The sequence below is a fragment of the Temnothorax curvispinosus genome, unplaced genomic scaffold (assembly GCF_003070985.1).
Source record: "Temnothorax curvispinosus isolate PA1 unplaced genomic scaffold, ASM307098v1 QBEX01000258.1, whole genome shotgun sequence".
NCBI lineage: Eukaryota > Metazoa > Arthropoda > Insecta > Hymenoptera > Formicidae > Temnothorax > Temnothorax curvispinosus.
In genome coordinates, this window is record NW_020210038.1 from 681,690 (window position 1) to 698,479 (window position 16,790).

At 40.0% G+C, this 16,790-nt stretch overlaps 1 protein-coding gene across 3 annotated transcripts in view; it reads right to left on the minus strand.

Moving 5' to 3' along the window:
- The window catches only part of LOC112451818 (carbonic anhydrase-related protein 10), a 127,763-nt gene that overhangs the window by 24,703 nt on the left and 86,270 nt on the right, over positions 1 to 16,790 (minus strand). For all 3 annotated transcript variants that reach the window (XM_025011727.1, XM_025011720.1, XM_025011715.1), the window contains exon 4: positions 12,029 to 12,220. In XM_025011727.1, coding sequence (XP_024867495.1) covers positions 12,029 to 12,220 — 192 coding nt within the window. The remainder of the gene's footprint in view (positions 1 to 12,028; positions 12,221 to 16,790) is intronic.

Below are 16,790 nucleotides of genomic sequence, written 5' to 3' on the forward strand. Positions count from 1 at the left end.
TCTTTAGTCATCACGTAGTTGAAAAATTTTATATCTTTCAAATGAGATTTTATTTCAATTATTGAGAACAGATGATAATTTATTGTTACAATGTGGCGAGAATGAAATTACGAAGATTCTGTTCATTTTGATGCGTTTTGAAAATTGAAAAGCAAAAATAGATTATAAATTATTCTGATTATTGTACATTTTATGTAATATCAAGAATGATTAAGAATATGGGTAATATATTTAATTCATACGGTTGCAAATATTTATAGCATGTGTTATATGCTCAAATCAATCCTTCTATATAAAACTAATCAATAATATTAATAAAAAAATTACTAATGTTTATCACTGAAATTTATTGGATATTCTATTTATTAGTCATCAGACATTCGCACAATTTTTATGTGTCGATTAATTCTCATTTTGATTTGCCACATGTCTTTTATCTTATTTTAAACCTTTAAGATAAAAAATAAATATAACAATGAAACTCGGAAAGTTCCTTCGACGCAACTTTCTAACAAGAAACTTAAGAAAGAAGAAATTATGTGAATCAGCAAAGCGACTTATTTCGACGTTTGATTGACGGCTTTTACATGCAAACTGAAAGTTTCAATATTTATCGCGGGTAAACAGAAGTAGAAGTTAGGTACGCGAAAACAGCAGTCTGTGGAGAGTTGAGAGGGAACATTTATTCAAACTTCATAAAATTTAATCCACGAATATATTCCGAGATTACGATTGATTTTTGGAAAATCAAGTACGTATATGCATTTCTAATTACAATTTTTCCAATATATTTTAAACAATAAATTATAATCACTTTAATTATACGTATGTACCTGTTTGCTATTTAAAGATTTTGAAACAAATACCAGCTCAAGGCACAAAGAATCAAAATTTTTATCTTTTTTCCTCAAAGTATTTGATAATAAATTTAAAGACTTGCAATTACGAGTCTGGCTTGCATGTAACATGTATGCATATAATTAACTTGATTTTATTGAAACCAATAATCGAATATTTTTTATATAACTGCACGTAATTTCAATAAATTGAATTTTTTCTTAACAGATTTTTCTCCAGGTTATCTTATACGACTAGTCAATACGGCTGAAGAGAGAAATTGTTATTAAGAAGCACTCTGTCGACAAATCAGCTTTCAGCGCTCATTATATTATTGCTGATTGTAAAAACCTTCGTTCTCCGAGTATTATAAAACATCATATTAGAAATATCTTTTACGTTTTTAAGCCCCTTTCTTACCATCTGACGAATGAAATAATTTATGTATAGCATACAAAATTCTGTTTTGTCTTGAAATGTCGAACACAAGCATAACTTAATGCGAGTTATACAGTTTCGGGCTGAAGGCCACGTAAGAATTGTGTAACATTTTTAATTTATCACGCAGAGAACTGCGTATAATTGTTACGTGCGCATATAATATAAAGTATATTCGTTAAAAAAGAAATAGGATAATCCGTGTGACAAAAGATGTTATTCTACCGGCATTTATTTTTACATTTTTTCATGTGCGAGCTTTTATTCAGAAATACGGTGTACTTCCTTTCGTCCTTCCATTATCTCGAGCCGGGATAAAATTCTGCGGCTCTTAGCTGCGCGGCGATCCCGAAATTCGTTGTCACGGGCGAGCAAAATCCTACTTGACGACCGAGCCAAGGCGGTATATACCCCGAGCTTTCTGAAATTTGCTACGCCCTGGAAATTCGGAATTCACCGCGGGTAACCCGCGAAGTGCCGAGCTGGCCCTCTCTTCCTCTGAGCACCTTCACTTCACGTGTATACCATCCGATCTCAACGTATCTTCTGCACTCTGCCTCTCATCCTGGCCCGATGCCTCCTTCACGACCACCACCTCGTGCTTTACCCGCCACTTTGCCCGCCACTAGAGCATAATCACTACCCTCTGCGAAGACTGCGACGAGCCCGCAAACACAGTCGCGCATTCGGTAAACGCATTATCTCCTCTTTAAGCGGTTCCGACGACAGTCTCGGTGAAAATTATTTTTACACACGCAGTGGAGTTAATCATCGTCGAATATCTACTCCGGACTAACAAAAAATACCGCGAATATCGTGTACCAGCTTCGTTAAAACGCAAAGTGTCACCTATAGTATGCGATATCCACTTGAAAGCATGTTTTGTAATTTCGTAACGTAATAAATAATGTAATTTATGGAAATCATATTTTCATCATCGTAATCGTATTGTAATCGTGTGCAAAGAGGTATCGTCCGACTTTCAACGTATATTATTAAAATGATTTCAAGTGAAGAAGGACACAAGTAATGGGTAAGTATCAGTTTTCCAGAAGATATATACATTTCGTGAACAATATCGCATTGCGATATCAGATTTTATATATTACAATAATTCGATACGATATTATGCATAGCGGCATAGCGGTAAGCGGTAATAGCAACTGATCCGACGACACTAGTTAACCTATTGGCCTGGACCTACGAGGCTATCTTGCAGTTGCAATGCAAGCTACCAGACTGGACACGCGAAATTGTCTCGTATGCAAACTTTGTCCGGATCTGATTACAAACAGTTCCCATCGCCTTCGCAAGCAGCAGTTTCTGTGTTAACTACACCGAACACTTAAACCTCTATTTTAACATTGCCATTTCTACAACCGCACGTTCATATGCCAAAAAAAAATAAAAAAAAATTTCTGGTAAATCTGGATCTACGAAAATCAAATCATAAGCGTAGAGTTAACAGATAAAGCTATCCTTTTCTTAATTGATATGCGCACTCTCGTATTCATAGCGTTATATACGTTCTTTCAGCGCGGTGCCTCTATAATACTTTGGGAGCAGGTGTGATAACGCCCTGCGAGTCACGGCCGATATGAATATTCGATATGCGCGGTTCATTCGTTGGGTGCATCAAGTGTGAAATCAGCGAGTGCAATCGCGAAGGGGTAAACGTACTAAACTGAAAAATCGGCACCTCTGGATAAACGAGATTCATTTATATGAAGTATGCTCGCTGAATAGTTATAAAATATCTCTATCAAATTTAAAATCGATTTTTTGTCGCTAATCTTAAATTAGCATAGGGACATGGAAATTAGATAATCATAAAATATAAAAAAATTAGAATCTGTAAATACATTGCAATTAAAATAATCCGATTCAAAACGGGACGTTGTTACGCGTAGCGAGTTGTAATGCGTTGTCAATATAATCCGCGTTCAACAAATCAAAGGTTGAAAATAAAGTGGACTTGTCGACTCTCAATTTTTCGCTTCGATTCTCCGAATCGTAATTATAATTATAGAAGATTTAAACATCATATTATGTACAATTTAATCCTGCAACGTGCAGCAGAACGTAATAAACGATTAACCGTAAGCAAATAAACCGTAGCCAATAAAACGGGTAGATTAAAACCTGTGTTCTGATAAACTTAATAAGGACAGCACGTCGTGTTGCCGTCATAATTGAAAAATCCAATATCGCCGAAGAGCGGCGAAATCATATCAAAGCAAGATAACGAATACCGAAACGTGTGTCTCTGAAGTTTGATATATTTTCCGCGTATTCACACGTTTCCGAAAATCAATTTTTTAAGGCGAAAGATAAACGAATCGCCAGAAAATAGACGGGATATCGCACATTATAAACAAAAAGCAAGTTTGATAAGTGGATTAAATAATAATAATAATAATAGAGACAATTCTCTCAAGGAAAATCTATCTACATCTCAGACTGTTAAATATATGGACGGATTAAAATGCGTCAATAAAGATTTCTCCTGTTTATATTAATTATTTTTTGTTGATACTTAATATGTCGCATCGATATTTTCAATGTGTTTCTTGTATATTCGTTAATCAATATTCCTGCCTTCGAATGAGAAAATATATTTGTCCCGACTTTTCTATAAAGCTACGGCTCATTTTACTGCACTCGACGCAAAATTACCACTACCATTGCGATCTTACGTTGCGTCATTACACGAGTCTTTTTTCTCAGATTCGCGAGGACGTGCATCAAGGATAATTCACGCATTAGGGGGTGCGCTTATGGCGTTCTTGCGGCCTATGGGCATGCCATCACGATTTCTGGCACAATGCGCTATTCTACTATGATAGATATATAGCTGTAATGCCGCGCTGCCATCCCTTACCACCGACCCTTCCACCCGGCGGCTCTATATTAACCCACGAGTGCTGGCAGCACAGACACGAATGCCTATACGGGCACAGCGACGCCGCGACGTGACAATACACGCCGGGATACGCGTGCATTAATATGTAGATGCGTATGTATACGCGTATACGTGTACACACAGAGCCGTCGGAGAATTCCTACTATTCATATGTAGATGCGTCTTGCGTCATTTTGCTTGAAAAATCGCCAAGTACTCCATTACCGTCCGAGCGTTACGTCGTTCCTACGGATACCCCTGTTATATCGCGTCGGCGCTTAATTGAATGTGGCGATTATACTTTCAAATTATTGCTAATTACGTTTTAGCGTCGTTAATATGTTTAACCCCGCGGAACGGCATGTAAAAAGCCTTTCTTTGCGACGCGCGGATTATCGTCTATCTCTGTTTGTCCAGGACTTTTGACTGCCGCATTTTCACGTCAGCCCGACGTCAACGTGTGAGGGAGGAAAAAAAACCGTTTTCTATAATATTCCAATTTCCCAACATTTCAAATATCGTATGAATAGGCACTTACGATAATGGCTGGCAGTCACCGCCGCTTATCGGCGGTTTTCGTTTCAATTAAATCAATTATCGCATTTCGAACGGCGGAGATTTTAATAAATAAAGGCAAACAATATATGTATTTGCGCGTGCGGCGGGCCCGCGTATAATCCCGGTGAAATAAAAAAATATTACCGCATCGTATATGCGTGTATAATAATGCGGTATAAACACAAAATTAATTAATAAGTTTCCGAAGCCAGGCGGAGCAAGCGTTCGTAACGCGTTACATCATTCCGCGATCCAATTAAGTCGCGATCGATATCGCGATTATTAATTTATTCGTCGAAATTAGAAAAGTCCGCTCATGATATACATACAACATTAGTCGTGGTTGTAAAATTTTAATGACGTCCAAGTGGGTGTCGAGATGCGGCGTCCCGCCGAGAGAGTCACGATGGCGGGAACGATGGAGAGCTTTACGTGTAGAAAAAAAAATATCCAAGAGCACCGCTCTCTCTTCGGTCCCAGCGCCGCGCGGCGCGCCGCGCCGGTGACCTTTTAGCACAAACCGGAAGTAAGGGAGGCGCTCGTGACAACACACAATCGCGACGCGACGAGGGTCGTTCAACTATAAACGACCACTACAATTACGGAAACGCGCGCTAGGGCCTCTCGACTGGTTAAAGCTCTGCACAGAATAATTAAATGAATATACGCGCTACCATTTCGGATTTCCCTTTATTCCGCCATACGTTTAGTACGCGCTCGTGACCCACAGCCACATTCTCCTAAAAAGAGTTTCGCTGTAAACTTAATGACGAAGTTGAAAAATTAACGGATTGAGGGACAGTTACTAAAATCTATTGTTACTATGAAATATATAAATAAATATAATTCTACAATAATGGAAACGTAATAATGCAAACAATAAATAATTATATGGAGATTGTTTTACTATTCTCTATTGTTTCATTAATCGTTTTAATTTCTCATAAACAGTATTCGTGCAATTTCGTACAAAGAAGCCACTCAGTCTGTTTAATTGCAGTTATTAAGGTCGACGATTATTATTATGATGATCATTAATTAATTAATTAATTAATTAATTATTAATGCTAAACGTGGAATAATATATAATAAAATTTTGTCATTTTTGCGGGGTCCATTTGTGCGATGAAGTGCACCGATAGCGACGCGACGGGTGGCTTTAAGGTATTAGCGTCCTTCCAGACAATTCCGAACGGCCGCGTTCCACGGGCTGGACGCCATGTAGAAATTAAACCAATTATGCCTGTCAATTTGTGTACGCTCTGGTGGCATAATCATAGCACTCGAATCCCGTGCCACGTTGTTTGACCATTAGTGGGTATACCGGCTGTCAGAGCGCCGTTCCTATCAAAAGGACCCTCGGTATCCTACGTCGCATTTGCACTGCCACCGTTCTGTTTCGGTTTTGATCCCGAAATTAATCGGTCGATTAAATTTATGCTTAAATTGAAACCGCAGAAAATAATAATTCGTGAAACGTGTTCTAAAAAAGAGAACGAGAGAAAAGAGAAAGAGACAGAAAACGAATCATATCATATCGTAAAAATCACGATCTAATCACATTTCCAACTAAAAATCACATTTTAATTTCATCGCGCTAGTTTGTTAATTAGATTTTTAAAAATTACTAGATATCGAACAAGCACGACGAGATCTTTTGACATTTCTTTAAAAAGTGACACATTTGTGAGGAACAACGACGATAAGATAATATTTTAACATTTATGTGTAAATAGATGTAATTTAACTCAAATTGGCAACATTTAATTAGCAAATTATCGTACAGTGAAGTTATTATAATCATTTTCTTCATAAAACGGAGCTCAAATTTCAGCTCGTATAAAAACCGATAATTACGACTTGTAAAATTTTCCTTGTTACGAAATCGCTTATAGCTTCGAAATGATCGTTATATCGGAAAATTTTCCATTTGGTATTATAATCTCTTCGAGAGATTATAAACAGAGACCCTCAATATACTCTGTTAATAGTTCTCCAAAGCTATATATAGATTTATTTTTTATGTTTATAACTCTATGAATCGGTCTGTGTTACACATCACATTCTCTGAGTAAATCTTTTCTGACTCGATCTCGAAGATGTATTCGAGTAAAATCGCGCCGACGTTTCTTACGTGATCGATGGCGGACAATAACACGCAACGCGCGCGGTTCGCCCAATTTGGCCGGGCACGGCGGCCATAAATTCGCGAACGGTCTCGACAGGGGCCTGTCTCTGCCGGGGTGAGCGGTACTCCCGTGGACATCCGTTTCGCGACGCGAGGGATGAGGGACCGGGGAAAACGGACCCCATTCGAGGAGCGCGCACTCGAGGTACTCCATCAGCTGCTTCTCGAGTAGGCTTTCGGCATCAAAGCGGCTCGTCCCTCAAACACGCTGGTAATGGGTCAGACTCGCTCGAGTGTCGTGGCTCTTGGAATTCCCTTGTCCTCCCCAGGTTAGGGCTTTCAGACCGAGCCTTCCTCCCCAAACCAACGCTCGGTCCTCCGGCCGCTAACCGCCGCGCCGTGCCCAAACCGCCAACCCGCCCCCGCTCGTACATGACCGCCGATCTCTCCCTTTCCCCCGGGCTTTCTGAGCACACGTATTAATGCAGATTTCATTATGCACGCCGTCGACGCCTAGCCGTGATCCAGCGACTCCCTCCCTCCCCCGTGCCGTCAAGTGTTTACGCGACCAAGATGCCGTCGCTGCCGCTGCAGCTTGAATTATTCGCGTCCCTTTGACGCCACGGAACTATGCGGGGCCCTTCACCGCCGTTGATTAATCGCCGGGCTTTTTAACGCGCCGTTGCCGCTAACGACGCCACTGTTACATTTGAATGCAAATCGTGTAACGTGCTTGTGCGGTGCGCGTAGCCGCGCGCAGAGCTGTTGGCTCTGCCTGATAGACCATCAGTAAAAAAAAATGTTTATTTCTTTGCGATAGACGTGGATGAGCTAAAAAATAAAACTTGTAATAAGAAAGATATTTATATGGATATACTCTCGGGGCTGGAGTTATATCGGTGTGTATTAAGTGAATTGTGTTAAAATTTTTGATTTTATAATCGCGAGGGACAATGCTCAGAGATCGAGATTCGACATTTAATTATGCAGCTTTGGTTCATGCATACATGGTGTGCTTTCAATGAAAGCGATCTCTTTCTAAATTGAGCGAATAACTTTTGTCATCAAATACACAAGCGTCTATTGAACACACGGCATTATAGGGTACACCTAGCATAATGTATCGTGCGTACCGGTTCCAAATGTAATTGGGTTTGCTCTCCCCGCCGGGAGTACTGAATTAATGATCAATAAACATGTTATGCTCTCTTTATTGACTACATGCGGCACGATTATCGTGTGTTACATTTATCCACCTAACATTTGCACCTTCCCGACTATCTCCTAGGCTTCTGAAATTCGGCAAAATGTTGGAGCGCCTGATGAATGTCTTACTAATTAAAGACATCCGTATTTGACACAAAATAGCTAAGAAATCCATACGCAATAAGAGAAAATTCCATTCTCCAAAAATTTCCCGTTTTTTTGTAAGTATATATAAATATAAAAACATAAAATATAAAAAGAAACCCCCAGATTTTAAGCTTGATGTTTTATTCTTTAACTTAACAAACCCTTCTTAAGTTAAGATCGATTCGACAAGCGAAAAAGTACACCGGAGATCTGTCCTTCTTGCAGCTATCAAATTAATTCACATATGCTCTCGCAAAGTCGGTGTTATATATAGAGAAGCGACGTAAGCTAGATGAAGGGGGTGGCAGACCGTGCGATGGAAGATGACTGCCTTTGATTCACGACGCCATTGAAAGCCCGCTCCTCACTGAGGACGCAAGGATATAACGGTCGGCCAGATTATTTGGCGCTTTTCCTGATATCTTGCTAAACAGCAATGCGCTCGTAACCCTTCTCTCAACACAGCGCACTAAATCACGGCGTATCAAATTTTAATAGATATGACGAAAAGAGAAAAAATGCGATTTATACGTATAAGATTGTTTTACCGCGAGCTCTTTCTTTAGAGCGCGATTTGTTGGAAAATCTATGTTCCGCGCATCAAGATGGAAACTATGTATATATATATGTATTCGAATGCCTGTGCACGTCGAAATAAAAATACACTCCTAAAACTCGGAAACTGCATATCTAAATTCCTCATGTCTCGAGGAAGGTGGTATTCAACATTCTTCCATTCACGTATCGCGCCTGATATCACACGCACACAACCGAGAAGAATATATGAGATCGATATTCCCTGAATTTTCTTCGTACATCTTATATATCATGCTTTTGAAACGAATTGGAGAAATAGGTTTTATCTCTAAATAAAGATAGCTTTATCGATGTTCTAAAATACCTCGGAGTCTAAAAAATTATTACTTCGTAATATTATGTTGCTGTCAATAAACAACGTTAGAGAAATGTTTCTCTTGAAAAATATTATCCGATAATGGTTTATGTCGCAATTTCATAAAGATTTATTTTATTATTACTTTTATTTTTATTTATTTTATTTATCATGCTTTTGTAAATAGAAGGGAGCTACTTTTATCAGGATTTCTGCAAATTGAATTCTATATAAAATGCTGTATTATTTGGTTTTAAATAGAATCAATTGCTGAAGCAGTAAATGTAAATAATACTAAATATATAAACAGTGATTGTATTGTCTTCTCGATTAACTGTATATTAATTTCGTTCACGTTAAAGAAACAAAAAGTGGAAATTAAAGATTGTAATTATAAAATGTTAGATAAAATTATTCTTTTTCAACATGTAAAAAAACATGCTATAATTAATGTCTAAAATAAATAAAATAATTAACGTGTTTTAGCACGTAAATGAATAAATGAATTTTAACCGCTTATTCAAAATCGATGTAGAGTAAGCTGTAAATAAGGGCTTTATTACGACTTAGTGGCTCGTTTATTTAACAGTATTTGCGATATTCGAATTAAATTATCATCAATGCTTGTAACTCATTACCGTCTGAGGGGATTTGCGACCAGGAAGTTGGTTATTATTGGCATATTGAATTTTACGTACACCGAGTTTTAATAAATGAGAAATCCGTGTTGGTCGTATCATCGATTCGACATCCTACAAATGCATTTAGACTTCTTGATTATCGATTCTCGATAATTACCCCTGGTTGCGCGGATTCATTAATCTGCCCTTTTTAGTCATTAAGAAAAAAGGATGGAGAAGTATCCTTCGACCTGTATTTACGAGAAGTACTAATCGATATTGCATTTCCGCCGATTCAACCGCGCTCGCGCGCTTTCGGAAGTTTAATTTTTTAGCAGACTTGGTAATACCGCTCGTGTGGAATCCGCCGTTCGGCTGCATCTAGCCGCGAATTTTTCCATTACAATTTATCTTTCAAAGAATATCGCATTGCTTTTACTTTTTACCTATATTTACTTCGTATATCAATTTTTTCACAAAGCAAATTTTTGAAACTTTCAAATGGATCTTCTACCAATCATCTTTGTGACAATTACCAGGAAAAATTGACACAGAATATCAGAATATATCGTTGCGGCCGAAGACAAAAATAGCAACAAAGTCACCATCGATTCCGCTTTTCAGTTTAGGAGTTTATCACATTGACGGCTGATCGCGGCATTATTTTGTGGGTTTAAGAAAATTGGATTGTTCAGGGAGGAAGAGGAATTATGAATTGCTTCTGAGAGAAACAAGTGGGTCACAGTTAATTGGGCCGCCGTGCCGTCATGTCTCGTTTATCGAATGTTTAATTTGTCTCGTTACGATGCCGGCACGTAATTAATTTCAATTAATTATATCGTCATTCCCGGGTCATCCTCCGCTCTCATTTTACGGCAATGATTCTACGTATAGTTCATTCGCGAATAAAATCACGTACGCAATATGTAGAGTTTTACGAGAGTGCCGTGAGCGCCGTGTGCCCGTGCCACAGACGCGGTCACCGACTGCATTGCGGTTATAATTAATTGGCAAACTGCAAATTACATGATAATTCTAATTATTTGTCGCTTTGTAAAGCGATTGCTAGGATAATGGCGTGATTAGAATTTCATAATTGTCTGTACTGCGCGTTTGTGGTCACCGTAACCGAAAATCCCGGGATTGTAAGTATATCGTTTTACTCGTAAAACCGTAGAATAACCTATAATTAATTAATAAGGTGGATAATTGCGGCGAACTTACAAACGTGCAATGTCAATCTTGAAAATTTTTCTGCTTTACCAATTTTGTCACGAAATGTACTTACTTTCTGCATGAAAATCAATGTATTTTTAAAATATCTTTCATGATGTTCTACCTATATTACTTCTTATTAAATGTTGTTGCAAAATAAGAGGTAAAACTTCCAAGAAAGTGCGAACTTTAAGCGATAAAATTTTTAATTTGCGGAAACTCGGAAAATTTACTAAATTGTGAAAAAAATGCACGTTGAGTTTAAGAATCAATTGTTTCAATAGTTAATTCGCCAGAATCGGACATATGTATTAACTTCGATATTGAATTTTTTATTATCACAAAAAATATAACTACCGATTTCAGAATCAGTTGTTACGTGAATCGTTTTGAAGCACAGATTAGCAATTAGTTGCTTCGACGTAACGATTACTTGAAACGCTTTCACGTATCATTTTCAGAATCAATCACTACGTAGCACAGTTCTATTAAGCTTCTCCAAAGAAAAAGAGAATTCATTACGAGTAATATAGATATTGAAAAATGCATCAATTTATAATTTACAATTCGACGTGATATCGGAAATAGATTCTCTCCTTAGAAATGGAAATATATCCGTTAAAAAATGCAAGACACTTTTAAATAGGCATCGCAAATCTGCGATTCAATTATTAACTAGCAATCCGAAAATGGTTTCTCTTTCCCTTTTATTAGCCTTTTTAATCCTTTCCTCATAGAATTAACGAAAGGAATAACCTATGCATTCGGCTTTGTGAAAAATGTAATGAACATTTCTGAGATCGTTATAGAAAGTCATTCAATTTTATGTTTTACGCTAAATTAAAAAATTTAATAAGATTATTTACAAATTAAAACGTATGGTTTTTTCCTGTTAAAATTAATACATTTAATTTTGCGCTTAATTTGCTTTCATTAATATGTAGATTTTATTTACGATTTTATTGAGCATACGATATAACTGATTGTTACTAATTCAAGTAGGTACAATCAGATTTTGTGGTACTATATATGTAGCCGGAATCTGTCACGGTATTTTTTATATTGTATGTACTGGTGCTACTCACTTCAGCGGGGAAAGCATAGTTATTAATACGATGCTCGGAACCATGACCGTCGTCCATTCCATAGTGAATATATATTTCCTCGAACTGGTAGTGATAGGCGAGCGGGCCACCCGTTATATTGACCCGTATCTTCGCCTCCCTGTCTGCTCTAAATACCAGGAATTGCCCAGTATTATGTAAGTGCCCGGAAATCTGAAAGCAAAATTGATTGAAGTTTGTTAGTACCAATAACAATAACAAGCCTGGTGAACAGAATGCAATTAAGTAGATATTCATTCAGACAGCAATCTAATTTCATTAATTAATTGATACTTCAAATGAAAGGAAAGTTCGCTGTGTATCCACAAAATTTGTTCGTATATTCTCTCGAATAATAATAATGACAATAAATGTTTAAACTGTAATAAATATGATCAGGAAAATAAAATCAAAAAGTAATAAAATTTAATTATTTAAAAAAACAATAAGTCGTATATAAATTTAATAAATTAGTCGTTTATAAATTGTAATCACATATCAGATAGTTACATTCGATACAAATTCATCTTTTTATTCATAAACCAGACTTTTGTCGGTAGTAATGTAAAGTATTTTTAACACTAATTCGATGTACTTTAGACGGAGATTCGCAAACAATGAGAGATTCGCATGCCTTATCGTAATGAGCTGCATAAGAGCGCGGTTGCAAAGATGTCTACAAGAAAGGGCGGCAACTCGTCGTCCGAGGGATAATTGATTAGGCATTTAATTGGATGGAATAGCAAAACCAGACACGGTGCCATGTCGCACAGGAGCTCGGCAAAGTGCAAGACGAGGCCGGGGAAGTCCATTTTCTTGTACGTCGCCGAGAACCTGAATTATGGCGTCATCAGTTAGAAATAATGAGGTAACCTCGGGGAGAAGCCAGCCGCGGAAGACACGTCGGCAAAAGTCGTCGGGAGATAACTTATTATTTTGCAATAGATTTTTGGCCCCTCTGACCTCCTTTCTGTGCTCCAAACCTTCTCGTCTTCTGCGCGCACAACGATTCTCTCTCTCTCTCGTTCAACTTACTACATTAATATAGAGAATCTTTCTGAGATGCAATTTCTTATAAATTCAATAAAAGATGAGTTCTACAAAAACTGAAGCCAATATTTCGTTACATGTAAAAATATTTTTTTACAATCTCGCAGTCTCATTTTTTAGAGCAAATAATAAAATAGCAAATCATTTAGATACGAAAAATTACGATAGTTTCATGTCGTAATGCGAAAATTTCAATTTACGCAGTCTTCTCAAAATTTCGTGATTCCACATCGATCGTTACTCTCATTTCGAAGACCCCTCATCGCTGTTTCCTCCCAAATTCATTAAGCCATGGGAGAGCGGCAGCTCTCCTCACGATGACAGAGAGAAATGAACGCGAACAGGCGGCGCGACTTTTCCCCCGACGCGTAGAGGAAAGTCAATGGCGCATAACTCATTATTTCGCGACAGATTTCCACCCCTCCGATCGCCAGGAATAATTCGTCCGCCCCCTTCGTCTTTTTCGTCCGCTCGAGTTCCTTTTTCTCTGGTATCAGCGTCTCCGAAACTTGGATCAATGGAGGCGACTCGGCGCGAGAAACCGGAAGGAAGACTCACAGCGGAACACGATAGTTCCGTGCGATCTCGAATGGGCGCACAAAAGCCGCCCTTCTTTCGGCAAAACTTAAAGTTCGACCGGCGGGGGTGGATCATCTTCCATCCTTACTCCCCGAATCCTGAGCTCTCCCTCTTGCCGGTCGTTCCGCAAAGTCGTCCGCTTCGGTCCGAACAATCGTCATTGCGCATTCTGGCCGGCTGCCGTAGAATCCACTCCCATTTTGTTCCCACAGAAGCTGCAGAATTCACGAGCGATGTTGGGAAATGGGCGGTCGAACGGAGAGAAAGGAGGAGAGACGTCGAGATATAAGAAGCGCGTGGCGCCAAATCTTCTTAAACTTCATCGACTTCGCGGCGCGGCGCGGCGGCAATGTTTCACGATTAATACCGACGACTTCCTTTTTCGGGTAATGGGAATGCCGGTTGGGAGAAGTCGTGAGAATAATCGAGTTTCGCAGGAAGGATTTGGGGATGGGGGAGCGCTTAGTTAAGAGCGCGCCAGACTTCTGATGTAAAGTCTGGTTCTCATGGAGTGTTTACGAGATTGCCGAAACTCGGCAAACCTAAATCCGTTTTCCATACGGACTGCAATTCCGCGATTACGCTCTAGGAATTCGGAAACTATGAAAAATGGATTTAGTTGTATAACACGCGAGCTGGCAGAGCATTATATTACGGCACCGAACCTTCCCACCGCCATCTTTGGACCCCCTGTCCAGACGATGAGAGACCGCAGTAAAAAAAAAAAAAAAAAAAAAGATCTCGATCGGACGAACTAGCAGTTCGTACAACCAGCAGAATCAAGCTCTCACGTGAAACGGGAATCAAGGCAGTCGGAGGATTAGCGAAAACGCCACGAAAGACCTCCAAAAGCCGGTTACGGAGTCCAACATTGCCTGGTAATTAACACGAGTCGAGCGAACGTCGAAATCGTCCCCGCACGCGACTCACGTACGGGGTTCACCCTGTACTCGGAATGCGAGAAGCTTTCTCGCTCGCGTGCCCCTCTCTCGCACAGTTAACCGGCAGTCCGCCCTGTTTATAGGACGGTTACCGTCGTTTCATGCGCCGCGACAGTTTCTTACACCGTTTCCACGATCGAATTTATCGAAACGTGCCGCTTCAATTATGGCGCGCCGGCCACTGAGGCACGTCCGGGAATTGGCAATTCCGGCGCGACGTAAGAGAACGCGCTCGTTACAGCTTCGATTATAGCAAACCCGGGGTATACACATACAATTCGCCAGTTTCGCGAGGGAATTGTTCGTGCGAAGAAACGTACTGTGGTATCGACGGGCCGTTAGCGGCGGCTTTAGTGCGCGCCAGAGATAGAAGTAGCTCGTAAAGGCCCGATGCCGTTCCGAAATCTACTCGATCACTTGTTGCAATAAAATTACGACAGCCCGGGCAAGTGGCGTCGATATACAGAACGGCTCAATCTTTATACAAAATTACAAAATCTTCACAAAATTTCTGGATTATATACTTTCGTTACTTTCTAGATCATACTTAAAAAAATTTATTATAATTAGAATTTATTATACGTAGTTTTAATTTGACATTGCGAGTCGATCAGTTGATCGGGGTACTGTGGTAAAATTTATTATTATCTAATTATAAAATATTTGCCGTTGATAATACATGCTTCAAATAATCATAGGATCTTTTTGTATATTTCATCACGTCAATTCACATAAAAATGTAATAGTCTATGATTTTGAAATAAAATATCGATAATCAATCTCAAAATCCTTTTTACGAGATCACTGCAGCAGAACTGCGCAGCAGATGGAACAATGGCGAGAAGAGTCGGATAGAAATTGAGCAAGGAGAATTAGGTTTCACTGAAAACGTGAGTTTCTATAGCAAAATTATGGTATCTGCCGTATCTACATCTGCTACCGTACTGTGAAACGATCTATAGACGATTTTCGCGGGCGGACTGGCCACACGAACGGACTCTGGGAGAAAGAGAGAGGGAAAGGAAGGGAGAGACGAAACGGATGGAGCAAGCCCCGCTGAGCCAAAGACGTACGTTCGACTCCAAGAGACTCCGGGGCGCGCGGTTCGTTCTATTGTTTAATTTAAGTGCCAAAGTTTTAACCGGGTTAAACGACGTATAAATTCACGAGGTCCCCTCCCCGGGTTTCGCACGACTTCGTCGTACCAACGGGGGTCGGTCGGTCGGTCGGTCGGTCGCTTGGCGTCGGCTATGAAACGGCCCGAGACCGCGTTTAAATAGCGGGACCAGGCGGGACCAGGTGTGACGTCAGTGCGGTTTCCGTCGCACGGAGCCGAGTTTCATCTCGATCCTCCGCGCGCTTCCTCGACAAATCGAGGGTCGGGCTTGAATCTCACTCTCGCGAGAATTAACCTGAAAGATTCGCATATTCTCTTTAGGAAAATATATATGTATATTTCCATTTCTCGCTGTTAATTCAATTCTTTTTCGCCGACCTCTTGATTCCAGCTTGAAATGAAACTTTCAAAAACTTTGCGCCTCGTGGGTTTGCCGCCGCGTGTGATTTCTCGGCGGTTGAACGCCGCTTGTTTTAATGAAAGGGGCGAGGGTCGGCGTAGCGTCGACGCAGTTAACAGCGCGGCAAGAGGCAGGAGGATACTTGAGAGAACTCTCTTTAGCGCTTTCCGTCGCGCGCGCACACGAAGGGAGGAAGCCGCTTGCTGGAGGGTAGGCAAACAATGAAGAGTCCCGTTCGTGGCTCGTTTCAAAGCGCGGTGGAATGCATCCGGTGACGATGTAGTCTCGCACTCGCACAGCTCCTAACAACGCGGCTACTGACGGCGACGTGGAAAAGATTGACTATGCGATGAGGGCGGTAGCGAAAGGAGCAATGGAACCGAGATCCGTTAGGGTGAGAAGAAAACGACGACAACAACGACGAAGAGAGAGGAACGAAGATGACAGGGCAAACGATACCTCGGGAGCGCGTTTAAACCTTTTCACGTGCATTTCCGCGGAAGACACTTTGTGGTCTCCGTCTGCGCTCGGCGAAGTCGAAGAATGCGCACTTTTCTCTTTTCTTCCGTGAACGGGAGGAAACAGGAACAGGAAGCGAAATAGATATCATACCTACGACTTCCGGGGATAGGGTGGGTGGACAAATAGCTGGTTGCA